At 33.5% G+C, this 20990-nt stretch overlaps 1 protein-coding gene across 2 annotated transcripts in view; it reads left to right on the top strand.

Annotated features, from left to right (window-relative positions):
* The window catches only part of STRN3 (striatin 3), a 93797-nt gene that overhangs the window by 64124 nt on the left and 8683 nt on the right, over nt 1–20990 (top strand). Inside the window, exons 8-14 of one of the 2 annotated variants that reach the window (XM_014857386.3) lie at nt 1307–1417; nt 13064–13197; nt 14560–14735; nt 14927–14974; nt 15272–15393; nt 18954–19121; nt 20467–20607. In XM_014857386.3, the coding sequence (XP_014712872.1) occupies nt 1307–1417; nt 13064–13197; nt 14560–14735; nt 14927–14974; nt 15272–15393; nt 18954–19121; nt 20467–20607 (900 nt within the window). The remainder of the gene's footprint in view (nt 1–1306; nt 1418–13063; nt 13198–14559; nt 14736–14926; nt 14975–15271; nt 15394–18953; nt 19122–20466; nt 20608–20990) is intronic. The other variant, XM_014857392.3, reaches the window with a different exon arrangement.

Raw genomic sequence — 20990 nt, 5'->3', positions numbered from 1 at the left:
TTGAATTTCTGTGTGCCGTTCATATGAGAGATTTCTTATCTTTACTACATACAGCAATCTATTAGGAAAAAAAGACTTTTTTATGTCCACTGTAGAGATTGACTGAGTGAGGCCTAGGGAGTTTATAAGACTTGTGAGCCAGAATATAATGTCATCAAAAATTTTAACAAGCATGTTTTCCATAAAATCTCACTATTGTGTCAGTCTGACTGATTGGCTTAGCCTATATGTTTTGGTTTAATTTTTATTTAATAACAAGGTTATATAAACTCCTAGTTCTTAGTCTGTAACAGAATGTTAAACTTCCTAACACATGGCTGTTTTAAAACTAAACAAAGGAAGGAAAAACCCTTAATATTTAAAATAATTCCAATAGACTTATTTTTATGCTGCTTCTTAATGCTATTTTTCCTCTAGTTTACTATGGAGTAGTTTTTTTCCAGGCACACGTATTTACTTAAAACAAATATGGATTTGTTATTCAGCTAAAATAGCTGATGTGTCATCTTTAGCAGATGTACGGCAATGTATGTTTTCACTTCTCCATGCTTGTCACTGCTTTTATCTTACCCTAAAAAAATGAACTCAAAAAATTCTTCAGTGGAATTTGAGTTTTGTTTTTTTGTTTTTTTTTGCTAATCTTAGTTGTAGACCAATGGAAGAAGGTAATGAGATGTTGAACTATTTGGCTGGGGCGGGGGTAGAGGTGGGATTCTCTGAATGCTTTGTATGGATTATTGGAGACACTGTATTTTGGAATTATATGTATGTATTATATTGGACTAGAATGCCTCTCCATTAGTACAGTTATCCTGTGCATGCAGAATCAGTGTGACAGAAGGTGCATGAATATTTTCATCAATAAAATGGCACTGACTTTTCCAGCTTGCACTTTTATGAGTAGTTCGCATGTAATTCATTCATTTGCTTTTATGATGCTGGCTGAATAATTTTTTATTAACGTTTTTATAAAGATGCAGTGATCTATTTTTTATAACATTAGAATTCTGATGTAAGTCCATTGAAAGACTATCAGTTTTGAAAGAATAATAACCTTCAAATTTGTGATTCATAGAAATGAAGCACCATTTAACTGTTGTTAGTATTAAATGTTTAGAAACTTATGAGATGGGCATTTAGCGTCTGAGTTGTGAATACAAAAACTGAGACTGCACCTTTAAAGTATTTTGACTATATGCTGTTAGTACCTATTTATTATGATTATGTAAAGCTATAACAGTTTACTGCCAACAGCTTGCATTGCCAACTGCTGATTTTTTTTCTTTTAATAATATGCTGCATGTAGATAAAGATGACCTCTCCCCAACTACTGAGGTTTGGGATGTAGACCAGGGACTAATAAGTAAACTGAAGGAACAGTACAAGAAGGAACGAAAGGGGAAGAAAGGGGTGAAGAGTAAGTGCAGATTCTATTATAATTTTTGTATACAAATCTCTGAGAAAAAAATTCTTCAATTCTGTTTTGTGTATTTTTTTGTTTCATAAAGGGGATGACTAACTTTAAATTTTGTTGTATAATTGAAATTTATTTAAATATAATTTAGTATGTATTATTGATCAAGTGGAAAATCATTTTAAGTGTGTGCATAAGGATGAAGGAAAAATTTGAAGATTTTTTGTTTTTTTTTTAAGTTTTAAAAAGTTTGCCAAATTGTAAGGAATATTGGCCTTGGAATTTATAGTAACAGAAATTTGTTCAAAAGGGAGGAAGTATAAATTTCCCTATTTTTGGTACATATGGTATTATAGCTATAACCAACTCATATCCAGGTTACTTTTCATAGTTTGGGAATCCTGAAATACAGTGAATAGGAAAACTCTTTCCGTAATTTCTGCTTTCTGGCCTTAATCCAACAGCAAATAAAAACAGCAGCAGAAAGCTCTTCTGGATGGTATTTTCTTGGCTACTCTGTTGGAGGAATGCCAAAGGAGAGGGTAGTGGTGGCAGTAGGGTTTGTTTGGTCGATACCTGAGTGTCTTTTGTGCCTCAGTGTATTTTTCACTATGTTTTATCCTGACCAATGTACTGTAAAAGTATAAATTTAGCTATAGCACCTCTCAAAGAAGTAATTCATTTCCATTTTGTGAATAAAATTTAAAAACAGCCACATGAAAAACATCTTCAGACCTATGAGTAGCAAATGGAGAAACTTGAAAATTATTTTGGGAAAACTTTATTTTGAACTGGCCATTGATTTCTGCTGGTCTAAGGTTTTTGACTATGTCAAGAAGAAAACTGGATGACAAAGGGAAAAACCGTATAAGCATTCTTTCACGTTCTTTTCTCTGGTGACATTAGTTTATGAAATGGCAGGTGTAATGGAAAGGGTAGAAATTTCCTTCAGTAAAGCATTTTTTGAATGGTTTAATTTATTGTGGAGACTAATAAACTGTGGAGTTTTGGGGATTTTTACCTGTTATGCAGTTTTCCTTTATAACTTTATGCTAATTTATATTATTGCATGTGAATAAAAAGACAGACTGTTCTTTAAAAAATTACAAACTGTGCGGTGTGAATTGCTTTTTAAAAGCATTCTGTGCTGGGCAGGGGCTACATTCAGCTCTAACATCACTTACCTATGTAATTCATGCATGTTGAGTATAAAAGTACTTTTGCATGATTGACTATTTTAATATAGACACAGTGACAGAATTTTAGGGTTTAGGTCTTTTTTTAAAAGAAATGAAGTAGTTTATTTTAATATTAGATTACTTACTTTATGTCTGTTATTCATAAACTTATCTGCTTAAGATTTCCTTAGAAAGTGTTAGATAGGGCTAGCCCCGTGGCCGAGTGGTTAAGTTCGCGCATTCCGCTGCAGGCGGCCCAGTGTTTCGTCGGTTCGAATCCTGGGAGCGGACATGGCACTACTCATCAAACCACGCTGAGGCAGCGTCCCACATGCCACAACTAGAAGGACCCACAACTAAGAATATACAACTATGTACCGAGGGGCTTTGGGGAGAAAAAGGACAAAAATAAAATCTTTAAAAAAAAAAAAAAAAAAGAAAGTGTTAGATAATGCGGCTTTTAATTTAAAATATAAATATCCCATTTTTTTTCCTGATATAATGTGATTATATCTATGGCTTTTTGAGATTTAGAAATATAGATATAAATCAACTTAAGGTCTGTTCTCAGTTTTCTGAACTGTTCAAAATAATGTATATATTTGCAGAAGAAACTAGTTTCTTGTTAAGTGAGGTATACTTAAGAGGTGTACTTTATTAATGCTGCTAAAAGTCAAGACCATGAAACTAAGGAGCGCTGATGCAGTTATTCTGGTCTCAGGCTTCAAATAGGTTATGCTTCCTTTTCCTTGTAACTTTTCACTTTGACATCATTTCAGACTTAAGGAAAAGTTGCAGTAATAGTACAAAGAATCCCAGATACTTTTCATCCAGGTTCCCCAGATGTTTACATTTTACCACATTTGCTTTATCCTTTTCTCACTGTAAATAGATGCATTTACTATTTTGAACAGTTCAGAAAACTGAGTAACTTGTAGACATGTTGCTCCTTAAATACTTTAGAGTATGTTACCTGACCACAAAGGCGTTCTCTTACATGACCACAGTGCAGTGATGAAAATCAGGAAATTAGCATGATACAATACTATTATCTAACCTGAAACTCAGTTTTCTTTCATTTTTAAATAATTTCTAAGCTTTCTATAATTGGGGAAGGGAATGAGGGGGAGGTTAAGTTTATCTTTTGTTAAAAATCTTGATCTGGTAGGATTTTTCTAGCTTTCTATGGTCTCTATTTTTGCTGTATTTTATATCTCAGTAAAACATGTAAATCAATAACAAAAATCACACAGTGTGTAGCATCTGAAATAAGTATGAAGTATCTGAAATCTGGATCCTTTACTTAGAATAAGAAGGAGGAGTTTAAAATCTATTAAGACTTCTTTTGATGATTGTCTCAGTTTTTAACCTGGGAAGTTTAAATTGTGGTTTGTAATCTGTGTTCCTTTGATAGATGCTCTTATTCTTATGGCTTATGGTTACTCCTGTGCTATTTTATACCTATAAAATAGAGGCTTATTAAGCAGATTAGATTATTTCATGTCCTTTCTTCAAAAGATTTACAGGCTTTCCCCATTTCAAAGATTTCACATTCTGAGAATATGTGTATTTACAGTTCTGGTTCTTAGTGGATGGACTTGTCTTAGTTTTCCTAATTATTCTTATTTATCCTAACTTTCCTGTCTTTTCCATGTATAGAATGTGATTTATATGTCCTTCCTCTTCTCTAGTGTTATAGAATTGCTATACATCTTTTGACTTGATTATCAATAACTTTGGAAAAAGGGAGTCTTTTTAACTTTTTCAATATTTCTTTTAATATAAATTGTAAGTGAATGTCCCTGGATCATTTTCTAGTTTTGTTTTAAATTTCGTCTTAGTATTTGTCATTTGCTATTCCAGATCCAAGATGATAAACTGTCACTAGGAAATATAATATTTTTGTTAAGTGTGACTTTACTCTATCTGTATATTAAGCATTTTAATGCGTTTAAGGAGAAATTAATCTTTTGTAGCAATAACTTTCTGTAGGCTTTTAAGAACACCTTGGCATGTAGTGTAAAATATCTTCGATGATTAAGCTGCTTCTATCTAGGAAAGAGTATACATTTGAAGAGCTCATAAAACAGTCCAATATTCTTTTTCCTGCATCAAATCAAAGACAAAAACAATTCTTTCATAGTCAGGGATATTATTTTCAGCTAAGAGATCCAGTTGTTGTACATTTCCAGCTTTAATTTCACACTTTTAAAACAGACCATTCAGTGCTTCAACTCAGATTACTTTTTTTCTCCCCCAAGAAAATAATTTAGGCATTTTGACAAGAGTGAGAAAATAACAGATTGATGCTCTTTGAATTAGTACACTTGTTTAAACTGCAGAATCACTTTGCAGCTAAACTAGTTGTTTTTCCTTAACGTTGTGATGTTGTCTTTTTAAGATGACAGTTGTCATGTGAAAGCTTTATTACAATTAGACTGATAGAAAACAGAACAGATCTAACAAACATGACATAACTAAATCCTCATTCTAAAATAAACTTAGCTTTTCTGGATTGCCTGCTAATAGTTGGTTTCACTTCAGAATATAAGATTGATTAACAAAGGGAGGGCACATTTGAGAAAGGGAAAATGTTAGATTCAGTAAAAAAGTACTACTTTACTTACAATAATAGAGTGTACAGAAAACTGAATTTCATATGTCGTGAGTGTGTGTGTGTTTGTAAGTGTGGATTTAAAGACACTAACACAACAGTCATCAGTCCATAGTTTGGCTTACACATGGCATGGTTAGTGTGTTTTTCATTATCCCGTAATCTATTTAGAGGATTGTGAGTTTGTATGGAGTTGGTGGTCATGGTTAAGAGGTAGCTTGGTTGTTTTATAATTTGTAGTAGTTGAGAAAAAGTTTTTATGGTACCAGCCCCACGGCCAAGTAGTTAAGTTCGCGTGCTCTGCTTCGGCGGCCCAGGGTTTCGCCAGTTTGGATCCTGGGCGAGGACATGGCACTGCTCATCAGGCCATGTTGAGGTGGAGTCCCACATGCCACAACTAGAAGGACCCACAACTAAAATATACAGCTATGTACTGGGGGGATGTGGGGAGAAAAAGCAAAAAAAAAGAAAAAGGAAAGATTGGCAACAGTTGTTAGCTCAGGTGCTAATCTTTAAAAGAAAAAGTTTTTGTTACTATAAAAATCAGAGTGTTTCTCCTTCTATAGATTTCAGCAATAATTGAGAATATCTTTAATGCTTAATGAGTCTTTAATTGTGCCCTTGATTATTTATATAATATTCTAGGACACTAATACCATTACAGTTTTCTCATTACTGCTAATCAGACTTCAGATGTTTTGCTTGATACTGTATTTTGTTAGATTTACTATGTTTAGGATATTGGATAGATTTAGAAAGAAAATGAAGATGCATTAAATTTGTAGCTGAAAGATAAAAAGTAGGTGTTAGATATATATAGATGTAGATATATCTAGGTGTTTTATCTGCTAGTGAAGTCTGCTTTAATCTTCAGCAGTTTTTGAGAAGTTAGAATTAAAGCAGGGATGTTCCATCTTTTCCTAAATTTGGCACTATGCCACACAGAAGCTAATGTTTGACTCTATGCAAAAAAAATAATAATAATAATAATATAGCTTGGGATCCTTAGTTTGAACAATAACTTTTATGTTGTCTCCTACTTTCCTTGTGCTTTATCTATAATGGCAAAACTTTTTCTCTCCTTTATTATATTTGACATTAGCTATCATATGATGAAATTATAAAATAATATCCAATGAAGTCAAATTTTATGGTACACACAAATTTAATAAGGGTGAGCAGGGAAAAATCAACAAAGGCTTCACAGAGGAGATGGAACTGGTTTGGAGAAGTAGGCAGAATTTTGATAGGCCAAGGTGCGTGTTAAAGGATAGAGACTTGTATGTCTGTGTAGGATGTATTCTCATTTCCTGAGGAATAGGTGAGGACAGATATGACAAAATATGGTGGCAATAACCTTGGTGAATACTGATACTATAGGAAACTGGTTTGACTGGAAATTAGGGAGATTTGTATTGTGGAGCATTAAAAGATGAGATTGGATAAAAAAGATAGGATCAGATCCTGAAGCACATGAAAAGTTAAGTACAAAATTTTAGTTAGCCTTGATCTAAAGAGCGTTAAAGTGCCACTTGTGGTTTCTCAGTAAGGGGTGATATAATAAATGTGATAATTTTGGAAAATTAATTTAGTTGTAGTATTCAAATTTGGTTGAAGGCAAATGCAGCTGGGAGATAGGAAAACCAATTAGGAATCTATTGCAGTAATTCATAAGAATGAAACCTTTGGTTAGAATAAAGTCAATAGAAAGAGATTAATCTGAAGAATACTCTAAGGGAGGATTCTTTTATAAAATGGTTCCCTCACCCTATTTTATAAGTTAGAGGGCTTATTAAGTGTGGTTGCAGAATTTTAAGAACAGAAACCAAATCAGTGGTGGTGATACTCTTAAGTGGCAAAGTTATGAAGGAGAGCTATTTTGTGAGAAAGGGTGATGTTTGTTTTCTTTCATGTTGAATTTAGCTGATCATTAGACATTCAGTGGTAGTTTTCTTTTATTAGAGAATTTGTTTACAGTCGCTTCATTGTCAAGGGGAAAATTCTCAGATAATACCAGGTTTCTCCATTGTAATTATTTTAGAAAGGACTACTTGACATACTGTGTACTTCCATCCAGAAGGAGAGTTGCTTAAGTGTTTCTAAGAAGTTAGGGATTATGTAAAATAGAGTATAAATGTATAAGATTCCACCTGCTTTTATTAAGTCTTACCATCACACTGCCTGGCATTCTTTTAGGGATACACAGATGAATGAGTTACTAATATTCTCCTAGCCATGGTGAAATGTGATAATTATATAGCAGTCTAATTAGAGCATTACTGGTGACATTAGTAAATATAAGGTAATAATGTGTGACCTTGGGTTTGTCTATTTTGTTTTTATATTGGCTATAAAGCATTTTTTTTTGTCTTTTAAATTATTTTTTATGACATTCTTAAAACTATTTTCTTTCAAAATACATAAGAGAAATGGTTCTGTCATTTCTGAGAAATTCAGAGTTAAAGAGATCCCACAATACTGCAAATGCTTTGAGTTTTGTATATTTTGACCTGAATTATCCAGGCAACAGCTGAAATTCTCCTCTTAAATTTATGGCCCATGATAGTATTGACTTTTCATACTTTTATGAGAAACTCAGAGAACTCATGGATAAATCGAATTTTTCAAATTTGGGAGAAGTGAAAAAACATTTTAAGAAAAATTGGGGTTGATTTGTTAATGACAAATTTGTGTGAATGTGGCAGGAAAATATCCACGTAAACACCAGGGAGAGGTAATTGTACTCTCATAAAAATCATTTGTACTTACTTCTTTGTTAACTTTTGAAAACAGTGAATTAAGTTGGAAAAACTCATGTTTTGTTCTTTATACTGTTAAACATTAAATACTAAAATCTCTTTTTGTTTTAATGATGCCTTCTGTGTCTGTGAGCTTACAGAACTTTGGTTGAGTTACAGAAGACTCAATTTTATATGCATAAAAAACAGTGGATATATATCCACAGAAATAGTGAATATCTTAAATATTTAAATCATTTTAATATTTTTGAGGGGATGCTATGGAAAATTGAAGACATCTTTAATTATCTGAGATATTTATAACTGGAACTTCTTAAAAATAGCCTGTTTTGTTAGAAAATTGGTCTTAAAGGCTCCTTTCAAGTCAAGTGGTAGCCATTAAATGAACCTGTATTGCTGACGTTAATTTACAGGGGTCAGCAGGACAAAACTCGACGACATGGTAGCTGATCTGGGAGATGATATGCTGCCCCACATCCCTTCAGGAATCATTAATTAGTTTAGGTCCGCCTCTACTAGAATGACTGATCATGAAGGTGCAAGAGCAGAGGAAGGTACAAAATTTAGCTACCGTGTTTATTTACATTGCAGAATATGTTAATTCCAAATCACATCTCCTTAATACTGTAAATTTGCTGCTGTTCTAAAATGCTGAAGATCATCCTATATGATCTTCAGAGAAGGTGTTAGGCAAGTGCTTGGTGTAGTTGTCTTAGGGATTTTGAAATTTTGGGCTTCTGTGTCCTTATATTTTGTTTTTATTTTTAACATTAGGTGGATTGATTTCTGTCATAGGTTGATTCAAAGTATCTCTCTGAAGTTTAACTTTAGCTTACAGATCTAGTAGCGGGAAAATAGTACGTAGTTTAAAAAAAGACTTTAGAGCCAGCCCTGATGGCCTAGTGGTTAAAGTTTGGCACGCTCCACTTTGGGGGCCTGGGTTTGGTTCCCAGGCACAGAATCACACCACTTGTCTGTCAGTAGCCATGCTGTGGCGGTGGCTCACACAGACGAACTAGAAGGACTAGCTACAATATACAACTGTATACTGTGGCTTTGGGGAAGAAAAAAAAAAAAAAGGAAGATCGGCAACAGATGTTAGCTCAGGGCGAATCTTTCCCAGCAAAAAAAAAGGACTTTAAATAGTACTTGTGGAAAAGAACTATTCAGTTGTTATTTCTAAAAATGTATGTAACAATTGTCTGATTTAATCATTTTAGAATAAAGCAACATCATTCTTTTTTTAAGATTGGCACCTAAGGTAACATGTGTTGCCAATCTTTTTTTTTTTTCTTCTTCTTCTTCTTCTTCTCCCCAAAGCCCCCCAGTACATAGTTGTATATAGTACGTGCAGGTCCTTCTAGTTGTGCTGTGTCTGATGCTGCCTCAGCATGGCCTGATGAGCAGTACTAGGTCCACGCCCAGGGTCCGAACTGGCAAAACCCTGGGCTGCCGAAGCAGAGCGCACGAACTTAACCACTTGGCCACGGGGCCGGCCCCTTATTATTCTTCATACTAAGTATATACTACTTGGTAATGAAGTTTCTAAATTTTGCCTAAACTAGAACTATGTAGGGAATGAAATTACTACTTAGGCATTTTTTGTAAAATTGATTCTAGCTGGAGATATGTAGATGTACTTAAATAATTTGTAATTCTTAGTCTAAATAGTTATAATTCTAAGTAATGAGACTGAATTCTTACCAAAGGTTTATTATGATATATGAGATATATACATATAATTCATTATCTAATAATTTGACATACAGATTGAATTTCATTGTTGTTTCACCTTTTGCCGTGTAAGGGCAATTTGTTTGATGCCCCAGTCAAAAATTTTTGAATATGTCTTCTTCTCTTTTAAGAGTTCTCTAGTAGCACATTTTCCCAGTTAAAGTTAAGTATTTCTGCATTTTTCTCTACAGTCACTTCTGCATGCATTTACCACTCACCATGATCTGTAAGAAAGTTTGAAGGAGGATAAGGAAAATCATGAAAACAATAAAACCAAAACAAAACATTAAAGCATGAAAAAGCAGCAGGAAAAGTAAAATAGTCTTGATTTTTCCAGATCTCTTTTCCGCTGTTGAGCTATTTTCCTGTTTTACTTTGTCAAATCTTTTCTGAAAGCATGTACCAAACTCCACATTTTTCATTTTATGCCTTTAGTAGTGGTTTAGCTTCTTTAGTTTTTGGTCTCTTTTACCAAATAATGCATAGGAAAACTTGGAAACATTTTTGTAGTTAATGTTATATATTTAAACTACAGATTTTACAGTTTAAGGCAAAGCATATTAGCAGGAATAGGAACTGTTTTAAATGCTTCAAACCAACAACCTATGGAAAAGCCCATCAAGGCCTATGCTACACAAAAACCAAGTTAGAGCTCTGTGTGTGTGTTCATGTGTGTGTGCTGTTTAAAGCAGCAGTGTAAGTCAGTGCTCTCTTTCACAGTGGTGGAAGGAAGAAGGGGGAGATAAACACAACCTCATTATACTTTTCAAAGGGTAAATCTTACTAGAAATTTGTTATTAAAAAAGGTTCAAATTCAACTTCGACCTAGAACTAAGAAGGGAACATTAGAGTTCATAACCTCTTATTTTCAGTGGCAGCCTCTAACTTCAGAGTGCTTTCCTGTTGAAGTCCATGTCATACCTCATTTTATAAAGAAAAAATTTCTGTTTTCAAGGAGAGAAACTTCTACATTACAACCTTTCAGACTATTTTTAGTAAAGCCTTAAGACATGTCTTGTCGCCACTGGCATAAATGGAATCAGTTATTGTACTGTGTTCTTTAGGTTTGATAAAATGGAAGGAGAAAGGAAGAGTTTGATATGTGAACCACACATTTCCTTGGTCGTTAGTACCCATAAAATGGAGAATTACAGAAGTACAAAAAGGGCTGTGATGTAAGATCCCATTTTGTAGATCCTAAGATTTCCATAAAGGGAAATGCTAATATGATAGTAGTATTCTTAAATTGCTTGATGAAATCTCTTGGGCTATATCTAATAAAAAGTGTCATAAGTTCCATCGTTAAAACTGCTTTTAGTAATTTTATTTTTCTTTTAATTGCCAGTTATGTTTTTTATGCTTATTGCTATAGGTACTAAAACAAATTACAGCATAGAAATTAATCCCCTTTGCAAGGAAACAAGGGCAAATAAATTAAGTATTTACTGTGATTACTATATGCCACAGTGATGGGTGATTATGAAAAGTAAAATACAGCTTAAAAGATTTTTTTCACATTATATGTAATATAATATTTCACATATATGTGTAATAAACACTGAGTGAGCAAGATAGCTTGCTGTATATATAAATGTATGTAGAGATAGAGAAATGTAATCTTATGGTTAGTTAGAAATGGGTATAATACTAACTTTTTGCTTAATACAATTAATCTAAAACTCCATTAAGACTGGCTAATATTGCCCAGGCACTTCCCTTCACAAGCCCCCAAATTGCTCAACAGCTGATCAGAAATATCTCTGCAAAAAGAATATGCAATAATACAAAGTGATATTATGTTAAAGTTATTTTATTGGGCTTTTATCAAGATTTGTGTTATTGAGTGTTTATATAATTGTGAGTAGGAGAAATTATGGCCTTTTTTTCCTTACTTGTCTTACAAACAAATTATGAGCTTGACAGAAGAATATGTCCTTGTGCTGGCCAAGAATGCTTTGAGTAAATGTTACCTAATGCATTTTATATAATTGTTCTTAAACATAATTTTGAACTATTGATTTTATAGTTTGTTTCTGGTATTACTAATAACTGCCTACTAGGTATTGGTAGGAAGAATAGGTGCTACAGATTGTTCAGATTCAATAAGTATAATCATCGAGAGATTAATTAAATACTAATATCCCTATGTATATCTTCTGTCAGATTTACTCTGGATCAGTTGCTGACTCACAGCTTCATTTTAGAAATGTCATTTAGGACCCTATTTGAGTCAAATTATATAGCTTACTTTGATAAATAATAAAATAAGATAGTCTGAATAAAGATGAATTTTACTTTTGCCATAGTATGTATCTAAAAGTTTGTTTCCTCAGAACTGTTTTCAGTAGTATTAATGATGACTGACAAATTTCATTACACCTTTTATGTTTTCTGTAGTGTATTATATTTATACCTTCATTTTTCATAGGAATTTTTCAAAATTGATAATTGGCATGAGTTTTTATGTTTCCCTTTTAAATTTGCTCATGAATTTTAAATGTATTTTGATATGTTGAGTTGTTTTGTATTACAGTGACTTGTGTACTTTCCTTCTGCATCTTAAGATTAAAATTTTGCTTTCAAAGCATGTTTGAAATGGTATTGAGAATTATTGCTTATAATATAACTTAGAGCAAAATATATAACAGTATAGTTATTCTAATTATGGCAGAGTTTGATTTTAATTGGTCAAAGTATCAGAAATTTAAAGTTACATAGTATAGATTAGTTATTTTAGAAGTATCATGGTAAATGAAAGAGAAGTTAAAATTTTAAAAATCATAGTCGAAGCTTGAAAGCTAGAGCTTACAGAAAGGAAACTGACTTTGTTGGAGGTAGAACTGCGCCTTTCCTAGACTGTTGTTGCTATTACTGGAGGAGTCTGAGCAATTTAAGGCTTCGTTTCAGTAAACTGATACACTGTATTGAGACTGGAAACTGTTTACGTTTTAAGGCTATTAATTATTTTTATCAGGGATGGAAAACCTAGCACTTCTAAGCAAATATAATACAAAGCAAAAGGACTTAGCAACAACCTATTACATTAAAAAAATACCGTAGTTATGATTGTACTGAAGTGATAAGTGATTTGAATAAAGAAAGCTTTTGTGCCCCACCTCCCACCCGAGAATAATGTATCTAGTGCACATTTGATTTGTGGAAGATTATGTTGCAGCTCCTAAGTAAAGATTTGTTTATTACTACTCAGGATTTTTTGAGTGGAAGAAATAAGGAGGGAAGTGGGAAAATAAAAATTAATTATATTACTGAATATTGTAACTGTTAAGTGCTTACATTTCCCCCACAATATTGTCTTGTACTGTATGATTTTTCAGCATTTAAGAAGCGGTTTTGTTCTTTATAGCTGAACCAATAACGTTTCCATCTGGAGGAGGCAAGTCATTTATTATGGGTTCTGATGATGTTTTGTTAAGTGTACTGGGCCTTGGAGACCTTGCAGACTTGACGGTAACAAATGATGCAGACTATAGTTATGATGTAAGTGCAGTTTTATTTTTAATTTTTTAATGATTTAATAGAAGGCTCCTTATTTTTTGGAAACACTTATAAAACAGAATTAATGTCAAGGTGCATGGAAAAGATAAGTTTAAGTGTGTCAGTATTGTTGATTTGAAGTGACATGTAGTTTTTCTTTTATAACTGCTTTCTTTGTGGTGTTTAAATTTTTCTTAGGTATTGTGGTGGATTAGCCCTATGAGTTTGGGATGATTGATTACCTTAAAATATTGGACGATAAGTATCTATCTTGAGTAGTCAACTCTCAATTATCTACTCAAATTAAGCCATATTTTGGTGTTAACATGAGAAAAATAGATTACCTGAACCACTTATTTGCCTTCAGGATACTTCTTAAAGAGCACCTTTTACTTTTGAACTTTTATTTTTTTAAGGATAATGTTAAAATTAGCTTGCCATTTCCTGAATTCTTAGTCCTTCATTTGAGGGATGGGAAGAGGATGGAGCCGGGGATGAGAAGGACAATGTTAGAGGTGAACTAGTCTTGGATTAAATCTTTTGCAGACGATACACACTCAATTGAGAGTTAACTATACTTGTTTAGATTTTATATTAATGAATTTGCACTTTTTCAGCAAATCAATTTTTTTCCTTTTATAACGACACTTTTTTCCCCTACATTTTATACTTAGGTTAGCATGCTTTTTCGAGACATCAGCCTTGGTAGGCTGGATTATTGTCATTAATATTTTTAAAGTATATAAGCAACTAAATTTTAGTAAACTTTTGACTACTTTAGAAGTGGTTTCATAGCCTATCTTTACAGATGGAGAAATGAAGGTAAAAAGATTAACCTCTTATCAGTAGCAACAATGATAATGAAAATGGGATGAAAATATTCTTAAAGTGTCTTAAGTTCAGACTTTTGGAAAGTACCTTGACTTGCTGCCTTTAAAAATTTCACATGCTAATTTTCTAAATGACAACGGTACTGTTAATATTGTCTCCTTGGATTTTGGTAGTAATGTATATGATTTTTACTGTGTTCATGTAAAGTTTTGCAGCATGGTAGTTTTTTTTGTTGTTCTCATCTATCATTTAATAGGACCTTTGGATTTAGCCTGATGATGAGGGAAAACAGATAGATTGACTCTTCATTTGATCTAGGTATTTGAAAGTTAATGAAATTATTCTTCGTGGTTCTTATTAAATGATAAAGATTTGTTATATAGTTTTTAAGGTACATTAAATTTCCACTGGACATTTTAGCAAAACAGTTTTAAATATATGTTTTTAAACACACCAACACAAACAAACAAAAAAATTCCACATGCCTATCACTTTACTACTTTTACCACTAAATATTGCGTTTTTTCTTTTTAGTTGCCTGCCAATAAAGATGCCTTTCGAAAGACATGGAACCCCAAGTATACACTACGTAGCCATTTTGATGGAGTACGGGCATTAGCTTTCCATCCTGTAGAACCTGTGCTGGTTACTGCCTCTGAGGACCATACTCTGAAACTTTGGAACTTGCAAAAAACAGTTCCTGCCAAAAAGCAAGTATTTTAATCTTAGCCTGTGTTTTTTTCCTCCAAAATTTGCTAATAATTATAAGTAATTATTCTTCTTTGTGGTCCCATATCTTTTATGCACTCATTTGATTTTACCTGATGACTCTTGAACATCAACCAGTGATTTGCGGTTATTTAATTGTCTTCTCTTTTCCCACCTTTTTATTCCCTTTTAGGAGTGCCTCTTTGGATGTAGAGCCTATCTACACGTTTAGGGCCCACATGTAAGTTTTATTGAATTAGTACTTAATTAGCAACCATAGTTATTGTCAATAATTATTTATCAATCCTCAAACCCTGTAATTTTCTCATAATGTTTGTTTTATATTAGAAAAGACGTTAGTTGAATAATAGTTTATGTGCTTAATAACTGTATGAGAATATAATCAGTACTGTTCAAGTGTACATGTTTACCTTAAACAGTTTTTAGATAACCATGTAAATTCAGAGGTTAGGGGGATGTGGATGTGAGTTTCTTCTTAGGCTTTATAAGTAATTTTTTCCCTCTTTACCCATAATAGTGGTCCTGTTCTATCATTAGCTCTTAGTTCTAATGGAGAACAATGTTTTAGTGGTGGTATTGATGCAACCATCCAGTGGTGGAATATGCCTAGCCCTAACGTGGATCCATATGACACATATGGTAAGTAAAAGACTCAAAACATACTTTTTTAAGTGAATGGAGCTGACAAAAGTAAATGCCTCAAATAATATTATAAGATTGTTTAAACATACATTAGTCTCCTTGTTTAGTTATTCCATTTACTAGTAATTTGCTTTATTAAAGAGAAAAATTAAGACATGACATGCCATGAATATTTAAGCCTGCAAATTTATACTTTCTCTATTTTGTCCAAAAATAAAGTATATTAAAACATTAATTAATTTCAGCACTAGTTACAAAAAGAATAGGAGAATAAAATTTAATATAAGGAAAAATTTTTTTAGCTTAGTTTGTGTAATTCAAAAATATTTAGCAGAAGACGGTAGAAACAAATGGAGACAGTAATGGTGTAAATCTGTACAACTTTTTAGAGGACAAAAAATTCCTTAATTAAAAGAAAGAACATTGACTCACAAACACCACTTTTAGAATCTGTCATATAGAGATATCTGTACACGTATTTAAATATATTTACAAGGACATTGTTTGTAATTGTAAAAAATTAAAACAAAATGAATGTTTATTAGTATGAGAATGGTTAAACAAACAGCAATTTACTCATCGGTTGGTTCACTTAAAAGGAATTCAAGAGCTCTTTGGTCTTTTTATTTAACACACACTTGGTACCTAAATTTGCCAGGTATAATATTAAGCATTACATTGAGAAATAAGAATCTAATGGAAAAGATAGATATTTAGCAAATAAGGGAATGGAGTCTATGATTACAAATGTGATAAGTGCTATGAAGATACAGTAGTTCTATGAGAGACAGTAATAAGTGACCCTTTTTTATATGTAGTCTAAAATAGTGACATTCAAGCCAAAATCTAAAGGATAAAAGGGAATTTTTAGTAAAGAGTTTTAAGCCAAGAAGTGACTTGTAAATGTAGAGTTTGAAAAGGTGACTCTGGTTGTTGTAAGGAGAAGTGTGGAGGAAGGAATACCAATGTAATGTAATCTAAAGTTGTAATGGAGAGGTCCGGTAGACTAGGTGAGAGAGGATGTTGCCAAGATAAGAGTGCTGGTAGAGCAGTTGGTAGCAGAGCACTTGGAGAGAAATGGAGTTAAGACATGTTGAGGAGGTAGGGTAGAAGAGACAAAACCTACTGATAAGTTGGATTGAGTGGATGAAGTGTTGGATGAGTGACTCTTGATTTTGTTGTTCATTTTTTAAACAGCTTTATTGAGAGAAAATTCACATATAAATCTCACCCTTTTGAAGTATACAGTTCAGTAGTTTCTACTATATTTACAGGGTTGTGCAACCATTACCGTGTCTAATTCAGAACATTTTCATCACTACTCATGCATTTTTTTTTTTTTTTTTTTTAAAGATTTTATTTTTTCCTTTTTCTCCCCAAAGCCTCCCGGTACATAGTTGTATATTCTTCGTTGTGGGTCCTTCTAGTTGTGGCATGTGGGACGCTGCCTCAGCGTGGTCTGATGAGCAGTGCCATGTCTGCGCCCAGGATTCGAACCAACGAAACACTGGGCCGCCTGCAGCAGAGCGCGCGAACTTAACCACTCGGCCACGGGGCCAGCCCCACTACTCATGCATTTTTGACTTGAGCAGTTGAGTATATGATGTAGCATTTATTGAAAAGGTATGAGAAGATAAAAGATGGTGAGTTCAGTTTTTAGGCATGTCAAGAGCCTGGCACAAGAGCTGGCAGTGTCAAGTAGGTAATAATCATGATCAAGATGTGAGAAAGGATGGTATAGGGGGAGTGTGTTGTGTAGGGAAAGAAGAGAAGGCAAAGTCCTGAGGAACTCTGACATTGGGAGAGTGGCTAGAGCAAGAGAGCCAACAAAAGAAACTGAGAAAGAATGGCCTGTGAGGTTAGAGGAAGTGCTGGAGAGTGTGGAATCCTGGAAGCATACATAAAGTAGACATTTTGAGAAGGAAGCAATTAGAACTGTCAAGTGTTGCTGAGAGGTCTAATAATGTTTAGGATAGAAAGGTTCTTTTTCATAAGTGACAAATAGGTTACCCAGGTCTTGGCCAGATGGAGAGAGTTTGGATTCTGGGGCTAAGACCAGAGGGTGAAGGGACTTTTGGGTAGCCTGTCAAGGCACACTCTATGGGTGAAAAGCAATGTGATGAGAACAACAAAGAAGGAAAGAAATCAAAGAAAGAAAAATTTTATTAAGTTTGATAGAATAGAATTCCTCATTGATGATTTTAGCAAGATTTGTTTTGGTGTGGTGATGATATCAGAAACCATATTAGAGTGATTTAGAGAGTAAATGGAGCGTAAAAAAAAAGTATATTTACTCCATACTTGTCTGCTGTTTGGTGGAAGATGGTGTAAGCTTAATGAAGGTTTTTTGTTTGGGTTGAGAGATTCTGGAGCATGTTTTTTTGCTGTGGTAGTGTTCCCAAGGAGAAGGAGAATTTGTGTAGCAGGGAAACTTCTGTAAACGTTAAAACAACTGAGTTGAATGGAATCCAGAATATACCCGATGGAAATTGCCTTTGTTGGGAAGGAAGACAATTCCTTACTTGTATCTTGAAGCAAGGAGAAGATGGCTTTGGACACTACTAGATTTATAGATTGGGTGGCAGGAAGATGAGGGAGAGGTTCCTATTTCAATGCTATATTTTCTCAGTGAAGTATGAGAGAGAATCATTTATGAGGAAGGAAGGTTGGGAACCCTGAGAATTGTGGAGATGATAAATGTTCGTGGAAAATCGGAGTTTACTAGAGAAAAAGGATTGTAGGACAAATGATACACAATGTTATTAGCCACCATGTTCATCAGATGATGAATGGATAAATAAAATGTATCATATCCATACAATGGAATATTATTTGGCAATAAAAAGAATCAAAGTACTGATACATGCTACAACATGGATAAACCTTGGAAGCTATGGTAAGTGAAAGAAACCAGTCACAAAAGGCCTAGTGCTAAGGAAAGGCAGGGAGGAAGAATTGGGGTAAAATGGCTGAGTGATGAAAGTGCCCTAAATTGATCTGGTGATGATTGCACAACTCTGTGGATATAATAAAAACCATTGAATTGTACACTTTAAGTTGGTGAGTTTGTATGGTATAGGAATTACATCTCAATAAAGCTTAAAAAACAGTATAGTCATGCACCACATAACGACGTTTCGGTCAAAGAAAGACTGCATATACGATGGTGGTCGCATAAGATTAGTATCATATAGCCTCTGTGTGTAATAGGCTATACCATCTAGATTTGTGTAAGTATACTGTGACATTTGCACAGGGACAAAATTACCCAATGATGCGTTTCTCGGAAAATATCCCTGTCGTTAAGTAATGCATGACTGTATATGTTCCTTATAGAAAATTGCAGAAATACAGGAAGGTATCAGATGAGGAGATAAAAGTAATCCTTACTTCCACAACTTAGAGATAACCACTGTGTATACTTCGGTTCATCTTCTTATGGCCATTATGTATATAGTCTTATACTTAATTATATGATAAGTTATCTTTATATACCAAAGCATTTCTTTTGAACTTCCTTAGCTAATTTGTTTGTTTGTTTCTTCCTTCCTTCCCAGAGCCAAATGTTCTAGCTGGCACTTTAGTTGCTCATACAGATGCTGTCTGGGGTCTTGCTTATAGTGGCATAAAAAATCAGTTACTGTCTTGTTCAGCAGATGGCACTGTTAGGTTATGGAATCCGCAAGAAAAATTGCCGTGTATTTGCACTTACAATGGAGACAAGGGTAAGTAAATTTTGCTTCTATGAAAAAAGCTATTTTTTTTTTAAATTTGGAAGATACAAAGCAAAATGATTTACTATTTCTTTGCTGCTCCAAGAGATATATTTAAAGAATTTTATAAAGCTTATGATAATTCTTTTACTCCTAGTTATTTTTTATAAACAAGAAAGGTGCTTTGCAAGTATATCCTGTGGCTCAGTGCTTTTTGACCTTTTTCAGGGCATGTCCTATTTAAAAAATAAAATATTCTTCTGTAGCAGTGGAGTAGACAAATGAGGGCCACTCAGGGACAACACGGGGAGGCCCTCTACCTGCTGCAGGTGGCTGCCCACAGAGACTAAGGGATCACAGTCTCAAGCATTCCTGTAAACCATGTATGAGCACACTGCTTAAGAAGTCTAGCCATAATCATTGAAATAGCCCCCTTAACTGAGAAGTGCAAACTGAGATACATGCATGATTTGAAATCTTTTCATGTTAAAGAAGGCTTTAACCAATTTACCTTGTGACGACATTTATTTACATGCATATGTTTATATACTTGTATTGGTCTTATTCTCCAAGTCATTTTTTTTAGTATTTTTAAAAATCGGACCTTTTATTTTTATTAAAAAGTATGTTTTGTTTTAAAACATTTTAAATGAATAGTGTGTGCTTAGTTTTGTTGAGTCTCTTAGATACCTTAGTGATTCTACTAATTTTTCAATTACTCAAGCTTTTGAGGTAAAAATTTATTTAGATATTTGTTTCTTGCTTCATCCAGGTAATTAATTGTTTGACTCCAGATTTCACCTAGTTGTGCATTGATCTGCCAGTTTAATAAATTAAAGAGAGAAATTGCTGCTCAGGCCACTTTACGATGCTACTGCTTCAGTGAATTCCAGAGTCCAAGCTTCGTTTACCCAGAACCAAAAATTAGACTTGTATCAGCTACTTGATAAGGCTTACAAGTCTCAGACAGATGAACAGTCTCCCAAGACAGTGATGCAACCATGCTAATTATCATTTTATAGTAAGAAGTACTGTTGACAAGTGGGCCAAAAGACTCACCTAGGATTTTTTTCCCCTTTTAGAAGAAAATGCCTAGGAGAACAAATAACTTTTACAGGTATCTACTCTTACCTTAAGAGCCCTCTAGCTATATTTTTCTTATAATGTTAAACAGAATGTTGTAAAAAAACTTTTTAAATAATTGAGGGAAAGTTATATATTATATTTCACCATGCTAACACAATTGCTTTCTTTTTCATTATTAATCTTATTTCAAGAATATTTGAATTCCTTCTTATTAGAAAAGTAGAGATTTCTAAATTACTTTTTACACTGTATCTCTTTGGGCTCCTTTCAGAGCATGGAATACCTACGTCGGTTGACTTTATAGGCTGTGATCCAGCTCATATGGTGACCTCTTTCAACACTGGTAGTACAGTAATTTATGATTTAGAAACATCACAGTCATTGGTGATGCTTTCATCACAGATAGATTCTGGTAAGTTTTCATGGGCTTCTCTGAAACCTTAGAAAGTATGATTACACAATAGTGATCTTTTAATTTTCATATCTTGACTGTTTGAATTTAGGATAGAAAAATAGTTTCAGTATTTTATAGTTGTACTTATTTACATTATTTCTGTTGTTTCCTCAAATTATGTTTAAAAGCCAGAGTTGGGTATGTGAGGACAGAGGGGTGAGTAGGGCAATGTAAAGGTGAAAGCAAGGGAAATAGTTTTAAATTTTTAATGGAAATACATATGAAAGTAGAGAATGTAATATAATGAGCTTGATGAACTCATCATCCAACTCTAATAATTATGTATAAATGGCCAATGTTGTAAGTATAGGATGTGGTATGTGTTTTACAGTTTATTTAAA

The sequence above is a fragment of the Equus asinus genome, chromosome 2, assembly GCF_041296235.1.
Source record: "Equus asinus isolate D_3611 breed Donkey chromosome 2, EquAss-T2T_v2, whole genome shotgun sequence".
Lineage (NCBI taxonomy): Eukaryota > Metazoa > Chordata > Mammalia > Perissodactyla > Equidae > Equus > Equus asinus.
Note: the sequence above shows the minus strand (reverse complement) of the source record. Positions and strands in the feature narration are given on the sequence as shown.